The sequence below is a fragment of the Manis javanica genome, chromosome 16 (assembly GCF_040802235.1).
Source record: "Manis javanica isolate MJ-LG chromosome 16, MJ_LKY, whole genome shotgun sequence".
NCBI lineage: Eukaryota > Metazoa > Chordata > Mammalia > Pholidota > Manidae > Manis > Manis javanica.
Window position 1 is genome coordinate 4596118 of NC_133171.1, and position 26601 is coordinate 4622718.

Consider the following 26601-nt stretch of genomic DNA (forward strand, 5'->3'; position numbering starts at 1 on the left):
AAGTATGGCTTGATTAAGAATCTATTTTGTCAGTAATTTGTGCCTAATGTTTTTAGCTTTCCCATGGGCTGTTGTAGAAAATGGTAAATCTGGTTTAAATGAAACCTGATCCTTTTAATGGTTTAATAGCAGCTGCCACAGGGTTATGGCATTTTTCAACAGATGCTTCTGTTTCATTTTAAACATAAACTAAGTCTTGGAATATTTACATAAATCATATAAAATATGCCTACACAATGTTGACTAAATATATTGTTATAAAGTAGTCTTAAGCAAGGCCCTATCTTTGCACATTTATAATTATTCGCACAGAATTTGGAAAGAAACCCAAGGCTATACTCTATTAAAAAAGAAGATTATTCATTACTTTCACTTTCCTAAATTATTTTTTAAAGACCAAAGAATAAGCTCTATCTCTACATCTAGGGACTTGAACAATGGCTTTGTTCATCTGATCATTTCATTCAGCTTTATGCCTAACATTATTTATTTAGCACTGACAAATTGCTTAGGCAATGATGTGCATTATGGTGTCAACTGAAATAAACAAAGTAGTCACCAAATTAAATGGGACACTTATTTTTCCTTGAAGAGGTGGACCTTGAAATAGAAATTCGAGCTATTTATGCCTGGGATTAGTCTATCTAATCCCCTATCTAGTGATAGTTTGTTTAACCATTTTATAAAAAAGTATTTCTCTTGTGCAAAGCACATGTGCTGGGTACTTAAAAGATACAGAGAAGAATGAATGACAGGCAGGTAAAACCATGATATGCCAAAAGAGAGAGACAGTTATACAATAGCGCTACTGGCTCAAGCAAAAAGAATTGAAAGTACAGTTTATCTTGTTATTCAACATATTGCAAGTTTGATTCCTAAAGCTCATAAAGTGAAGAATCTTGAACTGGCAGGGTCAAACTTGTCTTGCTTATGTCACATTTTCATGGTGATATGGTGGCTCAATGACCTTGGGCTGGAAAGATTATTTATGTAAATATATCCAACGGTGAGTTTCTAAGGGCAAATAATAAAAGTAAATAACCAACTTTTTACTTAATTCTTGATTATCTACAGACATTACTGAATATAGTGTATTTCTGAATACAAGCAACCCTATCTTTCTTTGTCTTAATATCTTCCCTAGATGGTCCTTCGTAAGAAAGATGTGAAACATGGCATGGCTTTCCTGTTTGAACTCTGTCCCCTTTGTGGGAAATTTGCTTATCTTGACTTAGTTGTAGGCTGAGCAGCCTTCCCTTTGTGTGATAACAACTTTGATATAGTGGAGGGAAAATTCAAGTGTCCCTTCCTTTGAGGACATTATCACCAGAAACTTGACATCTTCAAAAAAACTGAAGATTTGATTTACCTGAACTTGGACCATTGGCTGTACAATCTCTTTCTTCAGGTTTGTAATATGATTTTGTAAGTAGAAAAAGAATTAAAAATTTTTCCGAACCTTCCCTTTCTAGCTTTTAACTTCCTTTCATGCTATTGAAATTTCGGTAAGTATTGTAAACTTGGCAAAATAAAACATATATTAATCGTTATTATATTGGTAATAATATATAAATATTTATCAGTATTAATTCATCTACATTCATTCTTAATATAAAATATAAAAAGTAGTTGCATCTTCATGTTGTTTCTTAATACAGATTAAATTGATAACAACAAATAAGGAATAAAATTCTAGAGTTACTGGGAATTGTAAAGGTAACTTAATCCAACCTTCTATGCTATGAGTGGGTCAGCCTAGCCACCCACAACCTGATTGTCGGTTTACAATACATTGTTGCTGGAGCAGATCTGTCTCAACACAGGAATAGGGCTCTGTTACGCTTTCTTATCTAAAGTACTAACTGAGCTACTCTTGGGTGTGGGTATCGCTTGTTCTAGCAATACAAAAGAGATAAGGTGTGGTCTTTCCCTTCCAAATGCTTTCTGTTAATTTGATGAAACACACATGTATTCATACAAAAAATAATGACCTGCATTTCATAGACTGAAAGTGTCTGTCACAAAGTTCCCTTTGCCACATACATAGCTTCAAAGCATGCTGTCTGTTTACCTCAAAAATTAAAAAACAAAAACACTTGGGCACACACCATTTATTTGTATATACATTGGGAACTCTATTTCCTAACCAAGTCTTTCAGCAGAAGTACTGTTGCATACATTCATAATAGGCAAACAGTACGGAGGATCTAAAAAAGAAAATGACAGCATACAGTAAGTATAAAGCATTCCAACACAATTTTAGCCTATTTTTTGTCTTACGTGTTCAGATATATTCTTCTTGGTTATGATATTTTTACACAGAGCTGGTATCACAAAAATACTATATTTTTTTCTTTCTTACTTATGTCTGATTTTTTTCCCAGATCACTCTATCTATCTATCTATCTATCTATCTATCTATCTATCTATCCATCTATCTACTTATCTAATCCATCCTCATCATCTATTATCTACCTAACCAATAGAACTATTAAATATGGGCATATCCAGAAAACACATGCAATTTGGCCTAAAAATCAACAGCTACAATATCATTCTTAGGTGATGGTTTTCCATTTCCTATTTAAGTTGCCTGAACTTGCATTATTTTCCTTTTAGATAACTGTTATAGTGTTTAGCTGCTGTATCTTTTTGGGACAGTCTAGACATGTTGTTAAGAAAACAGCTCTTACACGAATATGTTCTTTTCTATTCATTTCAAAAATAGTGCCATCCTAAGACAAACCCACCTGCATTAGAATCACGTGGAAAACTTTAAACGTATTATTTGTGGGCTCTTCTCCCAGAGACTTCAATTCAGTTATTTTGGGGTGGAGAGTCAGTACCAGAAGTTTTTAAAAGCTTCTGTGGATTAGAAACACTGATATAAATAAGTTTGGAAAGGAAGACTATTAGAAATGAATCCAAAAGAGTTATTGAAAAAATCACCTAAATTTTGAAGAAAACTATAGAAAATCTGTAACAAAATATTTAACAAATTTGTGACTTGAATACTATATCAAGAGATCAAAATAAAATGCAAATGAAAATATAGCCTTAAAAGAAAACAAATTTTGATATAGGTTTATTAGTAATGTGAAAAGTATAATTTTCACTAACTTTTTCAGTAATTTTTACCTTAAATTCAGTATTCCATAAGTTTAGCAAAGAAAATCAGCACTAACTTCATTCCATAAAAGATAATTTAGGTAGTACAGGTATTGATCATAAAGAGATATATGTTTTACATTCAACATAAAATCAAGAAGTGATATTTAAAATTTACAAGGTCAAGAAAAGTGTTGATGAACATTAGAATAATTCGATTTCACTAAAACCTTGATTTGGCTTCTCATTTAAATAAATAATTTGGTGAAAAAAGTAATGTATTATAATTTATCTGTAGAGCCCACTGGCCTTTATCTTTTTCCTAGAAACTGTTTTCTACCAGTTCCTCAATTTTCTAAATATGTCCTGTGTCATTGATAATTTCCACAAAGTGGATAATTTCCACTTTATTATTAAAACCATAAACAGAGAAAAGTTGAAAAAAATTGCACAGTGGACACCTGTACATTCGCCACTAGATCCTACAAACTTGTCATCTGTTTTTCAAAATATTGTTTCTTGCAGATGGTAAATACTGAAGGAATTTTGCTAATTTCATCCCAGTGTGAATATCAAACAGTGTTATTTGCAAAAAGAAATTAAACAGAATTATAAGTTAAAACAGAGAAAAAAATACCAATGTCTCTATAGAGCAAAGGCAACATCTGAAGCACAAACGTAAATCATTAACATACAAAACATTCTTTGTAATGCAACCAAACCAAAGCAAATGCAAGGTATGGAAAATTGAGTTCATCATGGACCTTTCAGATCTTGCAAATTTTATCAATGTTCTAGGGAAAAATTACTGGTGTGCATAATGTTTTCAACAGTTTAAATAAAAGATTTCTCTCTTAATAGGCGGCTAAACTTCCTCTGCATTTGGATGATCAAAAAAACCTATGAAAGACACAATCAGCTTCTCCCTGAATTTCCGGTTTGTTTAATTCCTGAAGCAGAGAAAAATCAAATGTGGATAATACAGCTGACCTCTCAGAGAAAGTAACAGAGAAAAATATTTGTGCATCAATGGATGATGAATGAAGCTAACTCCTCTTTACACTCTTTTCAGGGTTAGTTGACTTTTTTTAGCATTCTATTACTAACATTTCAAGATGTGTTATATTACATAAACTGGGAAGTAAGTTTTAATTATTAATGTTTTTCTTTCTGTGTCTTTTAAAGAGAAAATCATTAACAAAAATATTAATCTTCACATTGCATAATTATTATATACAATCAAATATAAAATAACTTCATTGAAACACAGGACCTTTTCCATGGCCTGATGACTCTAATAAACCTTCTTTAAGTTTTTTTTGAGGGAAAATTTAGCTTTTTGATTCTCAGGTGTCAATTTTAATCTTTCTTACATGCTCACAAGAATGTTAACAAAAATGGCCATGAAAGAGAAAACGTCTTCAGAAGAATGTTCTCAAATAATATATTTTATAAGCTTCTGTTTTCAAAGACTGGCTTAATGAAGGAATAAATGAGCAAATACTTTCTCTGAAATATTTAATGTACAAAAGTTTCAATTTACAGAAGAGATATATTGGAGATTATTATTAATTATTTTGCAAAAGAATTATTTCCTTTACAAAATATTCAAACCAAGATTCTTTAACAGGATAGATCCTCTAGTAGTAATGACAGTCTTACAGCAAGAATAGGGCATGCATTGGAAATAGTAGCAGTAATAGTGGTATTAATAGTCTTAATAGCATAAAACTAAATCTAATAATATTATTAGTAAAAATAATTACATGCACTACATATTTTTAATGCTCCAGGCACTGTAGTAAGGACTTACTTTTCATTTTTGAAATTCATAAATATTTTAGACAGACTATACCAATAATAACATAATGTTAATCAGTACCCAGTACCTAGCTGTGTCCATTCTTGCTATTTTGGCATATTTGCTTCACTTGTTTTCTTTTAAAAAGGAACATTTCATCTGTGATTAAATCCCTCTGGGAACTGTTCCCTGATTCTATTCCCAGCCCTCTTAGATATATTATTGATCATTTCCATGCATGTTTTAGTATAGTCCTTGCATATATATGCAATTATAAAAAACATATAATGCCTTTCTTATTCTTATAAAGGTTATATAAATATTTTATATCCACTTCTGCAACTTTATCTTCTCTCAGTATTGTCTTTGCGATTAGCACATCTGCACACACACACATTTATATGTATTTTTGGTTTATTGATTTTATTGCTGTGTAATTGCATGTACAGTTGTATGTATTATTGTGACAAAATATATTTATTTTTCTTATGCATAGTGTTTCAGCTTTACTCTATTGCAAACAGGACTACAATGATTATTGCTGGACCCATGTCCTCCTCCTTGTACACCTGGTTGTGAATTTCACTAGAGTATATCCACCCGGCAGAGGAATCACTGAATCACAGGCACACATTTCCTAAATTTACACAGTAACACATTGTCATCAAAGTACTTGCGTCCGTTTATCCTTCTAACATCTGCATGGGAGAGTTTCTTTGGCTTACATCCTATCAGCACTTGCTGTTGTCAGTTTTGTCAGTTCGATTGCAATGAAATATCTCTGTGTCTTAATTAGAATATCTCTTAATACAGGTAAGTTTGAGCATTTATTTCATGTATTTCTCTTTATTATTTGGGTTGTATCTTCTGAGCGCTAGTTCCTATATCTTGTCCACTTCCTTTGGGTCTTTAACAACATTTTTTCCTATTGATCTATAAGAGTTCTGGTGCCTTTTTCTTAGGTGGAATGAGTTGTGGGAAACACTCAATTTCTGATTCAATTTTTGATTGTTACTGACCACTTAAACAGTTTATTATTAACTTAATTACTTTAAAAGTAATTGAATTAACTTGTACATTAAGTGTTATATATGTATACACATTTTATGTATATATACATAATATATTGTCTTTTAAAACATACTTCCATTTTTTACAGTTTTATTGAATAAGATGTACATTCCAATTGTTCAAAATAAAAGCTGCCTCTCGCTGCTGCCCACTCCTAGCAGTTTCGTTCTTCTCCTTGTAGGACACTAATGTTTTTTGTGAATTATTCAGTAGATATTCTGTGTATCTATAAATACATAAAATACTATTATAATTTTGAAATACCACTAAATCTATAGTTATGCTCCTCTTTTCATTCTTAATATTAATACATGTCTTCTTTGCTTTTCCTTCTCAGTTTTGCTTGAGTTCTATCTTTTTATTCATTTTTTAAAAAATATACAACTGCTCATTTGCCTTCATTAAGATCTGCCATTGATTCTTTGTTTTCTATGTATTTATATTCCTAGCTTTATTTCCTTACTCCTCTTTACTTCAAGTTTTCTTGGGGGTTACCTTTTTAATCTCCTTGATTTGAAAGCTTAACTCATTTATTTAGTAGATATATGTGAAATACCAATTTTGACTGGATCTGTCCCATTCTCCCTATATTCTGTTAAATATTGCTTTATATATTTTAAATATGTTGTTAAGTACATACGAGTTTATGATTATTGTGATTTTTGTGTTGTTATTTCTTTCATGTAGATACAGTCACCCTCTATATGTCTATTAATGTTTTAAATTTACAATCTGTGTCTTCTGATATTAATACTTCCATTGGATTGTTTTGATATGTTTTCATGGCACCTATTTTTCCACACTTAGAAAATTTTTAAATTCATCTCTGGTGTTCTTTTGCATAAATCTTGGCAGCATAAATCTAGATCTTGTTTTTGTATTAAAGACTAGTAGATTATATGTGTTTTTTAATAGGTTGGTTTAATTTTTTTGCAATTATTGTTCTTCCTGTTATCTTTGTACTTGTTGACAACATTTTATTTTGCATTTTGCTTACCATCTCATTTCTTTGCTTTTAAAAAGTACTTTCTTTTCTGCATTTCTCTTTAACTGAAAATAATTTTATTTTGTTTATCCTCTACTGTTTATAAAAGACAGATCTTATTGTTAATTATTCAGATGTTTTCTTAATTTTCTCATCGACTTATTTAACTGTAAAATATCTTTAAAAATCTAAGTCCATCTAGTATTTCTTTTTTCTTCCTGAATAGGACAGACTTTTAGCATGTGTTAACTACCCATCAACCTGCTCCATGTACTCTCACATTATTGTTTGCTATGTTTTTAGTTTCACTTTTTTATTAAACTGGAAATGCAGGTTTTCTTTACCTTTGATAGAAAATTAATTTACTGACACATGATCGATATCTGCATTTCACTGTATTTTTAATATAGCTTCTATTCACTCTCGTTCCATTTTTCTTCTTGCTGAAATAAATCTTTAGTAATTCATTTAGAGTTTGAGTCTAAACAGTAAACTCTCTTAGCCATTGTATGTCTGAAAAAGTCTTTATTTTTTTCCTTATGTTTGATAGATCATTTATCCATACGGAATTTCTAGAATAGTAAAAACTTTTCTTCACAGTTTTCTCTGCCATTTTTGTATCTTTTGTGGCTGATGAGAAGTTGGGATTAAGTGAGTAGCCACTGAAGGGTCTTATGAAGAAGAGTGATATATTTTAATTTCTATTTGAGACATGTCCTTCCGGTAATTTTTGAAGAGTTTGAGGAGGACAGGTCTAAAAATGGATCAGTTAGAAAAAATTTAGAGCAGGCAACATATGATAAGGGCCTGAGTTACAACAATGGTAATAGAGTTGGAGGAGAGTCTAAATTTATAAAGTATTGAGGTGCTATAGAATAACCATAAGACTAAGACTAAGAATGTCCCTATTGACTAATGGATACAGATGGTGAAGGATAATTAAGGATGATTCTTAATTTTTTAGCATGGATAAATAATGGATATTAACTAGCAGATAATAGGAAAGGAAGGAGGAAGGACAAGATTATAGCAAAAAATATGAGGTTGATTTGGGACCTCCTGAGTTTGAGTTTCCTGTAAGTTGAAATGTTCAGGAGACTGTTGGGAAAATGCACATGAAGCTCAGGAAAGAGATGGATGCAGGGAAGGGGAATGTGTCCATTGGAGAGGCTGAAACTGCTGAACAGCTGAGTTCAACCAGGGACAGTGCAGAGTGACTGAGCGTTGGGTTGAGGGCCCAGCAGTGTTTCCTGGAGAGGGATGCTGGATCCCTGCCTTAACAGCCAGACCCAGAGCCTGCACCCTTTGATTTTCTAGGTGGCAGGTACCTTCCTGTCTTGTTCTGCCTATCAGCTGGGCTACACAGAGCTTCATACTCAACTTCCAGTGATAAACATTTCTTAAATGGTGACTGGACTTTCTAAATCCCTTGGAGATTTTGCCTTGCTGGGCCAAGTATAAAGCTACTGGTTGCTGGGTTCCCTATCTGGAATCCCTGCTTCCTTTCCTAAGAGGCAGAGCCAGAACTAGCCCTGGGCTCCCTCCTCCCTCCTCCACGCCTGACTTGTCTCCCCGCGAGCAGACTGCTCTCATCAGCTGAGAAACACCTGGATATCACCACCTGCAAACCACTACATGTCACTTTATAGAGTTATGTATACCTGGAAATGTTATATTAAAATTGAACACACAGAATTAATAGATATGAAATTATATCAACCAGCTTCAACACACACTTGAGAAAATAAATTAGAAATGAGATACAGTGGTCCTCTCTTACCCACAGTTGATACATGCCAGTACTCCCAGTGGATGTCTGCAATAGCAGATAACATTGAACCCTGTATATACTATGTGTTTTCCTTTACATACATACCTATGATAAAGTTTGATTTATAAATAAGGCACAGTAAGAGATTAGCAGCAAAAACTAATAATAAAGTAGAACAATTTTAACAATGTACTGTAATAAAGTTATGCAAATGTGGTCCATCTTTCAAAATACCTTATTCTACTACACTCATCTTTCTTCTTGTGATGATGGGAGATGATAAAGTGCCTACATAAGGCGATTAAGTGAGGTAAATGATGTAGGCTCTGTGATGTAGCGCTGTTGGCTTTCTAACAGTATGTCAGGAGGATCATCTGTTTCTAGACAGCGGTTGACCACAGGTAACAAACTGCAGAAAGCGAAACCATGGATAAAGGGGGACTACCGTCTATACTAAAGCTGGGTGACAAATGCCAACACTATAAAGCAACTCAATTAAGTGTATTGTTTCCCACACTTGAGGACTTGGATTTGCTTTACTTGCAGCTACGCACCATAGGAGGTGACCAGCATCATTTTCAGGTTGTGGAGGATAATGACTAGAGCTAGCTGTCCTCAAAAGTACAGCATGAAGCTGACTTAAAGCATTTTTTGATGGATTTTAATGCAGATATCCTGGGTGGATGATGAAGAGTGTTGTACTGTCAGTATGCTTGGCATGGATGTCGGGAAGGTGGGGACGTGGGGGCCGTAGAATAAGCTGTGGGCACTGCTGTCTGAGGAACAGCAGACTCACATAAAAGGCCAGCCAATGTCAGATTTAGCCTCATTCCAAATGGCCTCGTGGGCTGGTTCTGTTGAAGACATTTGTGGACCTTTTGGTTAAGTCTTACTCATTTGTGTCTGTAGGAGAGTGACTTTTATCCAACATCTTTAGGTTGAATCTGATTAGTCACATCTTCCAATTGGTGGGTCTGAGATGCCCTCATTCTGGGAAAACAAATTACTTTAATATTAGAATATAATCTGTATAATCTGGGAATCTGAGATGTAAAAAGAGAAGGAAGAAGTCCAAGCCTTTTCTGATAGTTGAAGATTGTCTTCCTAAAACAGAATTAATAAAACAAGAAATGTAAAAGAAATGATTATGATTTCATTAGATAGAACACATTGCAATCTATTTTTTGTTTAAATATCAAGTTCAAATGCCCAGTCAACCCAAGTGACTTCGTGGGACACTAAAAAATAATGCGCATTTGCAATGTGGATTTTTTTCTTTTTTTTTGTCCCCCCACCCTCAATGTTTTAGGATGAGGCATGGAGCTCAAAATCTTTTCGAATGTTTAACTTTGGAGAAAGTAACTACTGTGATACTGACATTTTTACCTAGTTTTAGGATACTAGGCAGAATATTAGAAACAATTACTCTTAGAACATTTTTCACCAGATCATTTTTGCTTCCTAGTTTTTCCTCGGGATACTGAGGCTGTACTTTCCACATTTTCTGCACAGTGCTCTGAACTTGGGTTTTAGAATGCTGCTCCTAGTTAGCGTGAAAGGGCAGGTGACACTACAGGAAATATGCGTATTGACACATTCAATGTGAGAACACTACAGACCATGAGAAGAAGAATTTTTTATGCTTTAGGAAAATGCTTTGGAATATAGGCTGGTTTGGAATGGGCTGGTTATCATCTGCTCTGAGCTTGGAGACTGATTCAAGCTTCACATTCAAAGACTGTACAGGGACCTTTTTCTCCTATTCAGAATAGATTTATACAAAAACTAAACATAAAAATCTCTTCGAATACATGTCTCTGCTACATTGCTACACTTACTTATTTTTCTTGGAGGCTTCCCAAACATATTATTAGCAGTTAATATCCCCCATGGGTTTGTTTTCTAATATATCAGGGCTGTGATACAGTATGCTGTTTCTGCCACTGATATGTTGCTAAGAGATTTAATAATGGGTAAACAAACACAACATGTGGTAATTCATTTCAAATTAAAAGTTTATTAAACTCTGGCTTGATGGTTTTCTGGCTATTTACAATTAAAGGAACAAACCTTAGGGAAGGGGTGACCACGTGGTGTGTTCATGGCTGCAACGTTTCTATCTGAAAAATATGTTTATGATCTTCCACAAGCTGTCCGACGGTGATAGGCTTCATATATAATCTGCTCAATCCAGTACAGCTCCCAAATCATGAAAAAGTGACTTAAATGTTCACTTACAAGGACACATGTGCATGCACACACAAGCACACACACACATATACCGTGAGAGAATTCTGAATTTAATCCCACAGGTGATGTTTTAAATGGTGATCAGTCTTGCAAAAAAAGTAGATGTTTGAGGCCAGAAAATATTTATGAAAGGCCAGAAGAAGAAACTCATGATATAACTTTTGGGTTCATATCATCTTTTAGGCTGTTTTATTTTTTATGCTCAAGCTAGGGAAATATTTGTTATGTTTAATAATTTTGTTTTGTATGTGCTTACATCACATGAACAATGGTCTCTGGTAATATCTGTATATGTTTTGTGATGCAGAATTTCAATTAGGAGAGTTTTAATGTGTAATCCTCATCAACAAGGCATGCTGCTCAAAATGCTATGGGTAATATAAACCAAAATAACATGTGATCTTTGACCTCCAGGGGCTTACTTGAGCCCAAACCTATTCTACCATTGAGACATTGAGACACATATATGTACACATGTTCAATAGATTATGGGCGGACCTACCAGCGCTCTATTTACAAATAGGACCCTCAAGCTTTCTGAGAGAGATTTCAAACTTGGAGAAATGAGGGCTAAATAGCAAAGATTTAGTTGTTAGTTGAATGGGCAATGGTGGGAAATATGCATTATTTGTCAAAGATATTTGTTCTTTAGCTCAGTAGTCTCACAGTGAGATTTCAAGCAGGAGGGGAACTGTATGGAAACACACGCCAACCTGCTAAAAGAGAATTTTTCATTGAAATTCTCTAAGACATGGAATCATACTATATATTATAGTACGTACTATGCTGTAAACCAATGAGGTATCCTGTATATACTATAATTATGTAATCCAAGATGTTACAAAAGCCATTATGGGACATTATAAATAAGTGAGTAGATCACGCACTCATGTAGGACATGCTTGTGGCCTCCCAGAAACAAATTTGTGAGCTTTTGCGGGCAGTTAAAATTGCTTGAACTTCTTTTTAATACAACTCCATTTAAAACCTTATATTGATATGATCTTGGGGAATATGTGTTATCTTCACAATTTTGTCCTGGGATTAGAAGAATAGTTTGGAATCGAAAGGAAAGCACAGATGGAAATTCTTTCAGTTAAAAGTAAAGCAACAAGAAAAGTTAAGAAGTTAGAATGATACAAAGTATATTTGAAGAGCTGAAAGGGATCATTGGATTCCAGCGTGCACATGGAGATGTATTCAAGCAAGGAGTGCTTTAAGGCAAGAAATCTAGTAAGGAGGCCATTGCATTTAGCTCACAGAAGAGATGGTAAGGTTCCAGGGCAGAAAAGTGGCAGGGGCATGCAGTGGGGAGGGTAAATTCAAAAGACATGTTATAGTTGAATCAACAGGGTTTGGCAGGTGAATAGTTGTGTCATAAAGAAGAACATGAAAACTGTAGTCAAGAGTAGTTCTCTTCAGGTATTCAGGAGAATAGTATTGCCCTCATCAGAGACGAGGTACCCAAAGGAACCAAAAGAATAGGTTTCAGATAAAAGTTGACAGTTGGTTTTGGTCAAATGGAATTTAAAGTGTTGGGGAAAATAAGAAGATTATGACTAACTTAGAGATGAAATAAAAATAGGTCGAAAGCTCAGGAGCAATGTGTGGGTGCCTCATTTCAGCAGGGGAAGGGCCTAAGCTTTGAAGAGAAAGTATACTTTGATGCCTTCTGAGGGACTATGTAAGCAACGAGGGCTCAAACTAAGCTGTGATGACCAGAGAGGGAAGGAAGAAAAAGGAAATGAGAGCAGCACATACAGAAGATGCTTTTGAAAATGAGGTGAAGGAGGGGGCTTCAAGAGCAACTTAATGGAGCCAGGGGTTGAAGGGAGACTTGATATATTGTTTGAAGGATGGACACTTAACCCTTCCCTTCAAAAACAATGGGGAAAGATCTGGAGGAGGAAAGAGGGAAAATATAAGAGAAAGAAGAACATCGTTGGGATGAATTCCCATCATGAGCAAAATAGGTGGCAGAAGTGAGCACTGGGAAAGAGAAAGGATACTTCTTCCTATGTGGTATGGATAAAAGAGATAAAAGGCAGGGTAGATTAAAAAAAAAAACCTTTCCAGTATCTTCTATGTAAGAAAAAAATTTAAAACATTAAGCAGCTTAACAGCCTTAAAAAATCTTTGTGAAATTTAGGAAAAATAATAAATCACTAAGGAATAATGATGTTATTTGGAGTTCTAATTATAAGTGCCTCAATCTTATTAAATACTTTCCCTTCTGGCCCCTCTCAGGTTATGCTACTGTTTTCCCAGTTGCTGCAGGTTTTGGCTTTAGGACAAAATAAGGATGAAGGAATAAGGCTTTGAGAACTTTTGGAATGACTGAGCCACCCAAGTGTAGAAAAACACCACTTAGAGCACGAGAGAATTCTGGCACTCATTTTTAATCTAATATTCTTTTAAAAAATGGGGATTGAGTTTTCTTGCTTGCAAGTGGGTCAGTGATATAGGGGTCAAATATGGGGTCAGTGCCCTTTGGGGCTCCCATAAGAGTGTGTATCCAGAAAGTCTAATGATTTTCTACTTCAGACTGTGATTCTGTCTGGATGTGCCATGCAAATAAAATTTCTTAGCCACAAGGCCACTTCCCATCTTCAGAAGTATATCACTATGAGGGTATAAATATCAAATATGACCATGGTCTCTTTTTTAGAATTTCCTTATCAACACTAACAATGTAAATACTATCACATGTAAGAGGGAACAGAGAGCCACTATTGATTATTGTATTATGTACTTGTGAATCACAAGTTCAGTACCTCATATTTGTGAAACCTCTGTGAGATGGTTTCGGCAGGGATGTGAAATAAAAATAGTAATAACTGAATTTTCTACTTTCAGGTTTGTGGGAATAATCAAACAAGATAATAAATGTTAAAGCTATTCATTCATCTTTTACTTTGATTTGATTATATTGTGTTACCTGAAACTGCTTTTTGTTATAAAGTAGACCTTCTGGAGTCTTCTTTAGTTTTGGTTCCTAAAGATGAAAAAGAGGGCAAGAGGTGACCCAGTGATGGCATAAGTTGCAGCCTTGTTGTAGATAATACACTCTCAGAAGGGACTTTGAAGCTGTACTCTCACTGGCCCTTGCCTTGTTTCTAGGATGGAGCACAGAGCTGCTTCTGAAAGGATATCTCTGCCCACCTCCATGCCCCTATTTACTTGGGTGAGTCTTGGAAAGTTCATCTTAAAGAGGTGCAACTAGATCGCAAACTCCATGAGGGCAGAGATCATTGCTTTGCTCATTCATGTACCAATGATTACAACAATATTTGGCACATCATAGATTCTCAGTATAAATTTGCTGAATGAATATATGAATATGGCTTTGAGTGCCATCTGGGATTGCTTCTCCTTTATGTGGAAATAAACCAAGCAAACAGTTTATTTTATTTTTAAGCTACAATACAGAAAAATTGACTTTTTAGAGTGTACATTTCTAGATAATTTAGCATATATATAGATGTGTGTTATCTATATATAGCACCATCACAACCAGGATAAAGTACCATTCCACTACTCAAAAAACCACCTTTGTACTATTGTGGGAACACCCTTACTCCCTCACTCCCACCTCCCATCCCTAAGACCACTGATTTATTTACCATCACTATTTTTTGTTTTTAAAATTGTCATCCAGTATGTAATCTTTTGTTGGCACTGCATTATTGTAATCAACATAATGCATTTGGAATTTATCTGAGTTGTATCTATTAACAGTTCATTCCTATTCATGGTTGAATAATATTCCATTATATAGATGTATCACCATTTATCTGTTCACTCGTTAAAGGACATATGAATTATTTCCATTTTTGGCAATTATGAATAGAGTTGTTATAAACATTCATACACAAGTCTTTGTGTGAACATTTTATTTATTTCTCTAGGATATATGTCTAGGAGTAGAATTGCTGGATTATATAGTATGTATATGTAACTTTATAGGAAACTATCTGTTTTCACAGAGTGACTGTTCTGTTTTGGATTTCCACCCAGAATATGATGAGCTTTAGTTGTTCTGCATTCTCATCGGCACTATTGCCAGTTTCTAAAAAAGTTATTCTAATTTGTGTTCAAATTACATTTGAAATCACAATTTTGATTTGTGTTTCTTTAAAGGCTAGTGTCATTGAACATCTTCATGCGTACTTATAGTCATTCATATATATTCTTTGGAGAAGTATCTGTTCATGTCTCTTGCCCATTTTTAAATTGTTTTTTTTTAACTGTTGAGTTTAATGAGTTCTTTATATATTCTGGATACCTTTGTTAGATATATGGTTAAAAATATTTTCTTCCTACCTGTCGTTTGCATTTTTATTTTCTTAACACTGTCTTTCACAAAAGAAAAGTTCTGAAATTTGATCAATTCCAATTTTTTAAATGGATTAGACTTTTGATAACATATCTATGAATTCTTTGCCTGGCCCTAGGTCACAAGATTTTCTCTTATGTTTTCCTGTGAAAGTTTTATAGTTTCATATTTTACCTTTAGATCGATGATCCATTTGGAGTTAGTTTTGAGTAAAGTGTGATGTTAAGGTTGGGGTTTTTGTTTTTTGCTTTTGCATATGAATGTCCAGTTGTTTCAACACCATTTGTTGAAAAGGTTATTCTTTCAGCACTGACTTGCCTTTGCACCTTTGTCAAAAATCAGTCGGCCTTACATGTGTGGTTCTACTTTATTGACTTAGGTGGCCTGGTGAGAGGGCTCTGCCCCAGGTATCCTGTTATGACCAATCAGAGCCAGAGAGTGGAGGGCGAAGTAATCAGCAGCAGTGGGAGCAAGAGCACAAATGGGAGGTCCCTGAGGTCTCATAGTGCTGGAACTCAAAACAGGGAGCCCTGGACAAGTATCTGTGGCTAGTCTTAGGCGAGTCTCCACATCATGTTCCCTGAAGGCCTTAGGCTATCATTCCTTCATGTGTAAGGTAAGAAAAGCAAGTTTTCAGACACTAGTAATTACCCCAGACCATAGTGAGATACACTTTCAGTTGTGACCATAATTCTAATTATGAATCTCACATTTGAAAATAGTATGTCTGACTTTACTTTTGACAGTTTGAGTTGAGTTTGTGGAGCGACTGCTCCAAGGATTGTCCTCTCGTATGTATCTCTGCTCACTCACAGATAGCTTTTAAAGAACGAGTGTTTCTATAAATATGTCCAAGATTTTAGGAATTTGCAATGGTCACTTCAGAATCACCACTTGGTGAAATGTTGAGGCAATTTTTAGACATGACATTTGTTCTCTTGGATGTTTTGACTTGCCAGCAGCATAAGTAGATGAGAGCTGATTATCAGAGTGCAAATGTGGGCCTTAGAAAACACACTATATTTCAAAGTGATAATGCATAAAAAAAGGTCACTACCTGTAATTTTAAGTGCCTTTATTTAAAGAATCATGGAAATGCATCAAAATATTTTAAATCATAAGAATGCATCAAAATATTTTAAAATAATTTAAATCTTTTTAAAGCCTCAAATGGTCATGATAAATCCTCCCTTCCTCCCTTTGTTCCTTCCTTCATTTCTTTCTTCCTTTTTTCAGATCAAAGAAGTTGTCACCTTGTAACTGTATTTACAGATAAGATTACAGAGTAAGATTTCCAATAGCTGCAACATTTAACTCTCCAAGTCAGGGCTCAGCTGGGAAAATTTCACACAGATGTTAATTGGAGGTGTAGTAAGAATTGTATACCATTAACAGATTTCTTTTAAAAAATAGTAAGTTGTTTTAAGCTTCGTCTTACTCTGTGAGCTTCTTCACCATCCACCACAATTAATTACAACAATGGTTTCTGGTTTGATCCACTTCAATATCAAAGTCATTTCAGAAAACTGTTAGAATTGAAAAGCTTTAAACAGTCATGCAGGTCTTTATTGTAAATTAGTTTTGACAGGACTGTGATGCAGAATTCTGCTTGGTTCTAAAGTGATGCTGGTGGGCAGCCCCTCCCTGCCCCGGGAGCAAAGGAACATGTGGAAGGAATTGTCCTTTACAGTTCACAGCTTGTCATTTCCTCTGCAGGGCAGCCCCTGACCCCTTAGAGAGATCCTGACACCCGTAAGGGAAGTGTTCCCACTGATGTAAAGGAAGTGGAGAACAGCTTAACGCTAAGAAAGGAAGGAGGGAGGAGCATGTGTCAAAAGTGTCTGGGGGACAGAGAGAGGAGATGGGCTTAAAACGTTTCCAGCAGGTTAGAATCTCTGCTGAGTTGTTTCCTTTCATGGGAGAAAACTGAAAACTATTTGGAAAGGTTCAGAACACGATGGGGGGTTTCAAGCTACCTTTTTAACATTTCATTTTTTTAAAGTGGAAATGGTGATAAAATTGAATGTGTCACATGTGAACGATCAAAAAAAGTTTGAGGGAGAAGTACAAATATGTGTTTGCTGCTCTCTCCCAGTGTGTTTGTAATTACAGAGTGTGTGTGGATTGGATCGACAACATCAGATTATAGTTTATGCTTTCGGACATTTCGCACCCTCCACATTTTATTTGGTCTTGTATATTCATCACAGTCAATGCTTCCTCTGTACCTGGGCTATTAAACAGTGCAGTGAGGAAACATAAAAGGAGATTGGGTTGTGCTATCAGTCAAACTGGTTTTTCATTCCATCCAGTCAATTGATATAGACCGTTTCAATACTCATATTGTCCATATTTTAGAAACCACTAATAAAGTCATTTTTGAAAGTACTTCTTTTTCTTTCTGAAATAATAAAAACCTTATTTCAGGATTCCTACTTCTCGAAACGTGGTCTTTAAAACTAGGGTAGCAAATATTTCCATGCCCCTGGCATTGTGGATGTGTGTGTGTAGTGTACCTTAATCTATTGTGGTAAATATGTTAACAAATGCAAGTATGTTTTGTATATTCAGCAGTCACTCATAAAAATGTACTATCTATGAAAACAATCTGATATTTCCTTGACCAAATTCTCTCATTTAATGTGTGGAGACTCATTGTCTCTGTATTATGCAAATATGTTTGCAAAACAATACTGCTGAAGTGGATATTCACAACAGATAAATCCTAGTCCTTTCTGAATATGAAATGCCACAATTGACCTAGCAGGTTAGGAAGACTTGGACATTTAAAAAAGCCTCGGGAGTCGTAGCTTAGGAAGGAAGATCTACTGTGACCCATGACAGGACACACTTATGTTTGGCCCCACTAGTCAATCAGAACATTCTCAGAGGTACCCATAGCTAAATGCCCAGTCTTGACAAGTGGGAAATAAGGAACGGCAGGGATAAAATGTACTTTTTTAATTTTTTACTAACATGTGAATTATGATAAAAGATACCACGACTGACCAGGGAGAGAATTTGCTCCTAAGACCTGACGAAGCAGGAGCCTACCTGGTGTGGCTTGTAATAGCTCCAGTTCATAGGATTGTTTTATTTTTTTTTAGTACGTTTCTAAAATTTTACTTTATTGTGGGAATGCAACATAGCATGAAATCTACTCTCAAACAAATTCTTAAGTACACAACAGTAGTGTTCATTATATGACTGACAACGTACAGCAGATCTCTAGAACGTACTCATTTTGTGTAACAGACTTTCTGCCTGTTAATTAGCCATTCCCCATTTCTCCTCCCCCCAGCCCCTGGCATCCACCATTTTGCTCTCTGATTCCGTGAGTTTGACAATTTTACATGCTTCACATGAGTGGAATCAGGAATCCACATCTCTCTAAAGAAGGCTCTTTCTGCAAGTCCTCAGCAGGTAATATTCCCTTTAGTTCCTTCACTGTCCTTGTACTGATAAAATGACAGTGGGAATGAAAAATAAATGCCATTATGACACCTTGAATAATAAGTGGGCTCATTAACTTTTTGTAAACATGAGGTTGGCTTGGTCATTTTAAGGGTCTGACTGATTTAGTTCTCCTAGCATCTAACTTCTTATGACCATGCACTTGACTTTGTTCAATGTGGAAGCAGGTGAAATCACAACTGGCAGAAAGGCACAGCATATTTATCTGTAATGAGCCACTCAGTCGAATTAGATGATCCATATAGAATAAGAAATATAAATTAGAAAATAGGATTTTGAATTGAACAGTAAAATAGTTCCTTTAGTATGAGGTAGGAGAAAATCAGTCTCTTGGAATTATACTCATTTTCTTAGGGAAATCAGTCTGTTCTTGAATGCTGACACCTTGGCAATAAGGGATATAAGGACTTGGTGTTTTGTAGCACCAATACGTAACACATTGTCATTGAATATTTTGCATTACTAGAGGCCAAGAAATTTGAGCCACCTTTATTTGCAAAGACACAATTATATTTTTGTTAAGAGTATTTGCTGTAACTTGTTAAATGAACATTGGACCTTAACTATTTCACTAAGATCTTGAGCATCTAGAATTTGCAAGGAAGCTCTAGTGAAAAAAGTCCTGCAGTATTTTTGAAGTGAGTAGAGATAAGTATGTAGAAGGCATAATGCTAGTTTTAAAGACATTGATAGCTCCTATAATGCAGTCAAGAGACATAGGTTGTGAAAACATAATTTAGTTAAAAAAATAATACAGAACCCTAAAGCACAAATATTTTTCCTTTCATTCTATTAACCCTGTCTTTCCAAAAAAGTCTCATTAGTTTCTCTATTGTTAGGCTGGTATATTGTTTTTATCAGCCAGGGTGTCTTCTCTAGCATTAAGATGACATGAGTCATACATGTACACACAACATGCACATAAAATTCCCTAAGGAGAAATTTTTTAAATGTGTAAGCATTTTCTTAAAACACAACAGCATTTATTCTTGAAACGTAGTTAGTAGTGTCTCCTTATACCTTCACCTAGACTTATAATAAAACATCTTTTCTTCTCTTTTTAGTATTTGCAGATATTAGGTGTTCTGTGTGTGAATAATTTCTGTGAAATAAAGTTTTGGCCAAATGCAGTGAACTAGTTGTCAGAAAGACCAGAAGTTCATCATTCTGATTTTTTTTTCATAATACATGTCATGCTGGATAAAACCAGTAGCTGTTGGATATGTGGTTTGCAAATATTCTCTCAGTCTGTGCTTGCCTTTTTATCCTCATACCAGGGTCTTTCACAGAGTAAAGACATCTAATTTTCATGAAATCCAGTTTATCAGTCCTTTGGTGGATTTGGGTATTTGGCATTAAGTCTAAGAACTCCTTGCCTGCCCTAGATCCTGAATATTTTCTCCTTATTTTTCAAAAAGCTAGTCCATTCCAAGTTATTTTTATTCCAAGATTGAGGTTTAGGTCAATTCTTCTTCTTCTTCTTCTTCTTATTATTATTTTGCCTATAGATGCCCATTTGCCCCAGCATGGTTTGTCAAAAAGGCTCTCTTCCTCCATTACCTACTTCTGCATTTTATTTAAAAATCAGCCATTAAGCTGATTTTTCTGAACTCATTTCTGGCTTCTCTATTCTCCTCCATTGACTCATGTGTCTGTCCCAATACTATACAGTCTTGATTATCATAACTATATGGTAAAGATGCTTTCATACATTAGTGCAGTCAATTTGTTATTTTGTTGAGGATTTTCTAAGCTTCTGAGAGATACTGGTTTGTAGTTTTGTTTTTGTGAACTATCTTTGTCTGGTTTTGGTGTCAGGGTTATAATGTCCTCATAAAAGGAATTAGGCTGTGTTCCACCTACTTTTCTAGAAGAGATTTTGTAAAATTGGTGTTAATTCTCCTGTAAATTTTGGTGAGCTGTCTAGGAAAACCATGAGGACCTGAGGTTTTAAAATTATGAATTCATTTTACTTAATGGCTATAGGACTACACAGATTATCTAGATCATCTACTTCATCTTGGTTGAGTGTTGGTTATTTATAGTATTTGAAAAATTGGTCCATTTCTTCTAAGTCGTTGTATGTAGGAGCGTAAAGCGATTCAAGGTAGTCCTCAATTTCCCCTTGTCATGACTATAGTATCAGTAATGATCTTCCTCTTCTTTCCCACTATTGATGAGTTGTCTTCTCTCTTTTGCTCTTTGTCAGTCTGGCTAGAGGTTTATTAATTTTGTTGATCTTTTTTGGAAGAAGCAGCTTTTCGTTTCATTGATTTTCTCTATTGCTGGCCTGTTGTCAATTTTATCAATTTTTATTCTGATCACTATTACATCCATCTACCTTGCTTTGGATTTATTTTGCTCTTTTACTAGGTCCTCGAGATGAGCTCTCAGATTAGTGATTTTCCTCTCTTCTGATGTGTCATTTAATGCTATAGATTTGCCTCTCAGCATTACTTTAGCTGCATTTCAGAAATGCTGATATGCTATGTTTTCATTTTCATTTAGTTCTGTTTTTTATTTGCTTTGAGACTTCCTCTTTGACCCATACATTATTTAGAAAGGTGTTACATTTCCAAAAGTTTAAAGGTTTCCTCTTGTCTTTCTGTTATTAATTGTTTGATTTCATTGTGATCACAGAACATACTCCGTATGATTTCAATTCTTTTCCATTGAATAGGGTAGGGTTTCTTTTATGGCTCAGGATATGATATTTGTGAACGATTTATGGGCACTTTTGTACTCTGGAAAAAAGTGTATATTGTGCTGCTGTTGGGTAGAATGTTGTATAAGCATGTGTGTTTAAATTTGATCTTGCTTATTGATGGTGTTGCTCTGATTTTCTATATCCCTTCTGATTTTCTAAGAGTGCTATCATTTGATGAGAGGGGAGTAGTGTTTAACTATAATTGTGAAATTTTCTATTCCTCCTTTCAGCTCTATCAGTTTTCACTTCATATATTTTGAAACTGTGCTGTTTACTGCTTACATATTTAAGATTCTTCACCAGTGGATTGATCATTTAAACATTATATAATATTCCTCTCTGTCTGATAATTTTATTGGCTCTGAACTCCTTTATCTAATATTAGTTTAGCTAGTCCTGCTTTTTAAAGAGTAGTGTGTGCATGATATCTTTTTCTTTTCATTTCTTTTAAAAATTTTTATCTATGTCATTGGATTTGAAGTACATTTTTTGTAAGTAACATATTATTTAGGTCATTCTCTTTTTTTTTTTTCCCCCATGCAAGAGATTTTATTATCTGAAAGAGAAAATGGCCGCCCCCAGAGAGCGGGAGCAGCAGCTCGTGGGTGAGGAAGCCATTTTTAAGGAGTAGGGGTGGGGTGTGTTCTGCGTTGGTGATTGGATCTTAAGGGGTGGGGGACCATCTGCTCTGTTGTGATTGGATCTTAAGGGGTGGGGGTCTTAGCACGCCAGAATTTGCCTTCATTCCCATTTTTTTCTTTTTTTAATTGGGCCTCTGGGGAACTGGGCCTAGAATCTCATTCTCTGGCTACTTCCTGCTGGAAGGGGGCACAGATTCTGGGGTTAGCGAGGCCATTGCTGTAGAGGCGGGGAAGGGCGGGCATCCTGAGATGATTCGTGATGTCCTCTAGCTGGTTTTGTTATTCTTTGTGAGAAGGCCTTGATAGCCCTGAAGGAGTAACAAACTGAAGGTCAGTGTTGGTAGAGAAGACGAGCGACTGGGGAAATGGACGGTGAGCCCGTGGAGGAGGATTGGGCCGTGAGGGTTCCCAGAGCAGCTCAGGTTTCCGGAGGAAGAGCAAAGTCAATGGGAGAGCCTCATCCGAGTCACGACATCAATGAAAGGGTATCTCACCACGACCCTCCTTACCCCAGAACGACTCAGGAGACATGGGCCCATGAAGAGATTTTATTATCTGAAAGAGACAGTGGCTGCCCCCAGAGAGAGCAAGCAGCCTTAGATCATTCTTTAAAATTCTTTTTGGCCATTATTGGCCTTTTAATTGGTATAGTTAGACCTTTATATTTAAGGTAATTATTGATATGGTACAGCTTAATTTAATATTTGTTTTCTCATTATTTCCTCTATTATTCCTCTGTCTTTACTTGCCATCCTGTGCATTACTTGAGCACTTTTTAGGATTCCATCTCATCTTATTTATTGTTTTGAGCCTATATCTCTGTGTAGTTTTCATAGTGGTTGCTCTGGATATAGCAAAGTACACATGTGACTTATCATAGTTTCTGGGTGTCCATACTTTACCACTTGGAGCTAAGTGTGGACACCTCACTTCTATTTCAGGCTCCTTACCTTTACCACTTTTAAATATTATTGCCTTGAGTAACATATGCTTTTAGAATTTTTGTTGCAGTGATTTATAAAATCCATGAGGGAAAAGAGAGTGTATTGTTTATACTCACATTTGATACTCTTTAACATTTCCTTTTTACTTTCTGGATGCTCCAATATTCCTTCTTTATTATTTCCTTTCTGTTTGAAGAACTTTATTTAGCTATGTTCTAAAGACAGGTCATCTGGTGACAAGTTCTTATAGTTTTTCTTCATCTGAGAATGTATTTTGCTTTCATTCCTGGAGGGTAGTTACTGGATATAGAATTTGTGGTTGACATTTTTTTCTTTCAACTCTTGAAAATGTTGTGCTAGTTCAGTTGGCATGGTTCAGCTTGTGCATCTGGGGCCCCCACTGGACCCCACTGATGTTCCCCAGGCCCAGATACCTGGTACCTCCAGGTAGAGAAAGGAAGTCCCCATCCTCAGGATGTTAAGAAGCTTCCTGGTCCAGGCACTACTAGTGGCAGGATCCTCCTTCTCGCATCACTTGGTTGCCCAGTGTCTGTCAATGGGGGTGGGCTGTCTCAACCAGCAGGGAAGGAGCACACATCCCCTGGATGCTTATTACATTTGGGTTCTTGGTCTGTCATCTTCTGCAGTGCTACTGGGCTCACCCTGTGTTCTTGGTGGGACTTCTTTTTGAACAGTAGATAAAGGAGCCCACCTGGACCACTACCTGATGACGGGATGGGGTTGGAGTTGCTAGGTCTGGGTTGCGTTCTGTTGGGTAGGGAAGGAGTGGGCCTAAGATGTCCTGGCCTATGTTCCTCCAGTCCTGGAATCCCTAATCATGTGTCCTCTGTCTACATTTCAGAGTTCTCCTTTGGCTGCCTATTACATTATTTCCCAGGTTTATAGTTTTACTGAGAGGGTAGGAGAAGAGAGAAGTGGGTCTATGTCATCTCGTCCCAAACTAAAGTCCCCTCATTATTGTTGTTGTTTTTTTAAGGCCCTACAGCATTTCACTTATGGCTTGAGGAATATGGAAGTAAAATAATAATATTTTTAAATGTGGCAAAGTATAGATAACATCAAATTTACAATTTTAACCACTTTTAAGTCTACAGTTCAGTGGCATTAATTACATTCACTTGTACCATCCACCCCCAGAACTTTTTCATCTTCCCAAACTGAAACTCTGTACTCATTAATCACTAACTCCTCATTCTCTCCTCCCTTTAGGCTCAGAAAACTATCATTTTACTTTCTTTCTCTATGAATTTGACTATTCTAGGAACTTCATATAAGTGGAATCATACAGTATTTATCCTTTTGTGACTGGTTAAATTCACTTAGCATGATATACTCAGTGAAGCAAGTAAAACCTGTCACTCACTTAAGTTTTCTAAAATAGTTTTGAGAAAAAGAGTTTTAAATTAATAGCCAACTTGGGACTTTGGAACCTATAAAGCCTAGTAGACAGTATGAACTCAACAATGGTATACCTATTACTATTTTTTTCTTCAAGATTTTATTACCTCTTTTCTCCCCAGCATGAAGCACTAAAAGCCAGGAGTCAGAATGTTGGGTCAAAGTTCTGTTTCTGTTCCTTTTTGTGACAACTAGCCCTAATCTTTGTCTACTACTGGAACTGTGCAAAAAAAAGAATCAAACAGAGGGAACTCAGATCAGTTGGGGGAACAGAGCTTAGATATGGGAGTCAGAGAGGCTTAAATTCAGATCTTGACTCTTATCATTTAATGTCCTTTGTCAGCTTCCTTAATCTTTGAATATTTGTTTCTTCACCTAATAAGGGGAGATAAAAATCCCCATTTAAGGATTAGTGATAATTTACAGAAAGTGTTAAACATGTATTAGGTGCTCACTAAATCACTCGTGTGTTACTGAGTTGATTACTATAATGTTAGACACATACTTGGGGATATCTACATCTTATTTAATTGTGGCATTGGGTAATGACTCCCTCCATCCTTACCTATAATTTTCTCTTAGCAACAGGGACTAACTAGTGGGCAAAACAACTTATTATTCTAAAAAACTTTGGATGTTCTTAAGTTCAGTGGAAGTGCAAACTGATAATAACCAGGAAAAGCTCATGAGCAGCATATTACAATTTTCTGAATTCTTTCATTAGATTGAAGATGGAGAGTTTAATCTTTTTAAGAATAGGAGAAAAAGAAGCTGACTTTCATAAAAGGGTAAAATCTTCTCAAGGATGGCAGAAATGGGTGATGTTTAAAAATTATTCCTGGAAAGAATAACCAAGTATATTCTTGCTTTTACATTACAATGATATTTTATTAGGCAAGGCATGCATGTATGAATCTGTTTTATCCTGCAAATGTAAAATATTCAGAGATTGCTACTGGATTGATATGATGGCAGAAATATTTGCTTTTATTGCCAATCTGTGTTGGCAATAAAATTAATCAAAATAGTTTGAATTAAATAATACATATGCAAATCTGTTTTTATAAACTGAAAAGTACTGTATAAAGTATAGTATATTATTATCAATCAACTAACTGCTGATATTCATAAGTGCTACCAAAGTGTCACATGGGATGAGGTTCCATGTGGACAGATTGTGGCTTAGTGGTTTGGACAGAAGTGAAAATAGGGATAATTTTGTTGTATTCCTGCTGCCAATCGAAGCATCCCCACGTATGAAACCATTAAGCTTCATACTTCTAGGAAACCAATTCATAATATATCTTACCTTTTACTTGACACTTTGGCCGTCAGAGGGAATAAACCTGCCAACCCCAAGCTCAATTTTATGACATTACAGTTAAATTTTTTAAGACCAATTTGTTCATTTGCTCTTTGCATTAAGAAAAGATATTTTCTTGTTTCTTGGTATTAGGCAAACATTTATCTATTTTATGTTTGCAGCATTCAAAGAATTATTGTTTATATGTTCAAACCATGCTGCTAGCAGAGAATGTTATTAACTCATTACCTGCATTTATGTAATTTCTAGGGCTTTCACTATTAATATCCTCAAATAGATATTGGACTATTGTTCTGAAATTGGTAAAAACATTTTTATTTTCTTAAGTAGAAACTAGATATAAAAAATGACATTCCAAAAATTTGGGGAACTATTTCTGTTGTAGATAAACAATGCTAAGCTTTTGGTCTCTGGTGGCAGCCATGGTCATTGCAACATGTCACTGAGAATTCATACTTTGGTGCTTATTTTGGCCTTTAACTGTTCATTTGTTCTGTGAACTAGATTATGTGCTTCTAACTGTCAGTTAGCAGAATGCATTTCAAGTCAATTTACTAAAATAGTCACTGTTAAGCGGTATTTGGACAGAGTTGACACCTTTGACATTTTCTAAAATGGCAAAAATAACTGTATTTAAGGGTATGATTTATGAATGTTGTGTACCTACAGAACTTCCATCTGATTATGGTTTTCACTTTTGCTGCTGAAACTCTTTCCACAAACTGCTGAAAGGGCAGCTAATTAGAGTCATGTGATCAGATATTTAACCT

General features: G+C 35.3%; 1 protein-coding gene across 1 annotated transcript in view; it reads left to right on the plus strand.

Moving 5' to 3' along the window:
- Positions 1–26601, plus strand: part of LOC108390565 (uncharacterized) — a 298944-nt gene that overhangs the window by 99350 nt on the left and 172993 nt on the right. The window contains 4 exon segments of the mRNA XM_037011044.2: positions 1145–1408; positions 3970–4002; positions 4004–4076; positions 4079–4110. Coding sequence (XP_036866939.2) covers positions 1145–1408; positions 3970–4002; positions 4004–4076; positions 4079–4110 — 402 coding nt within the window.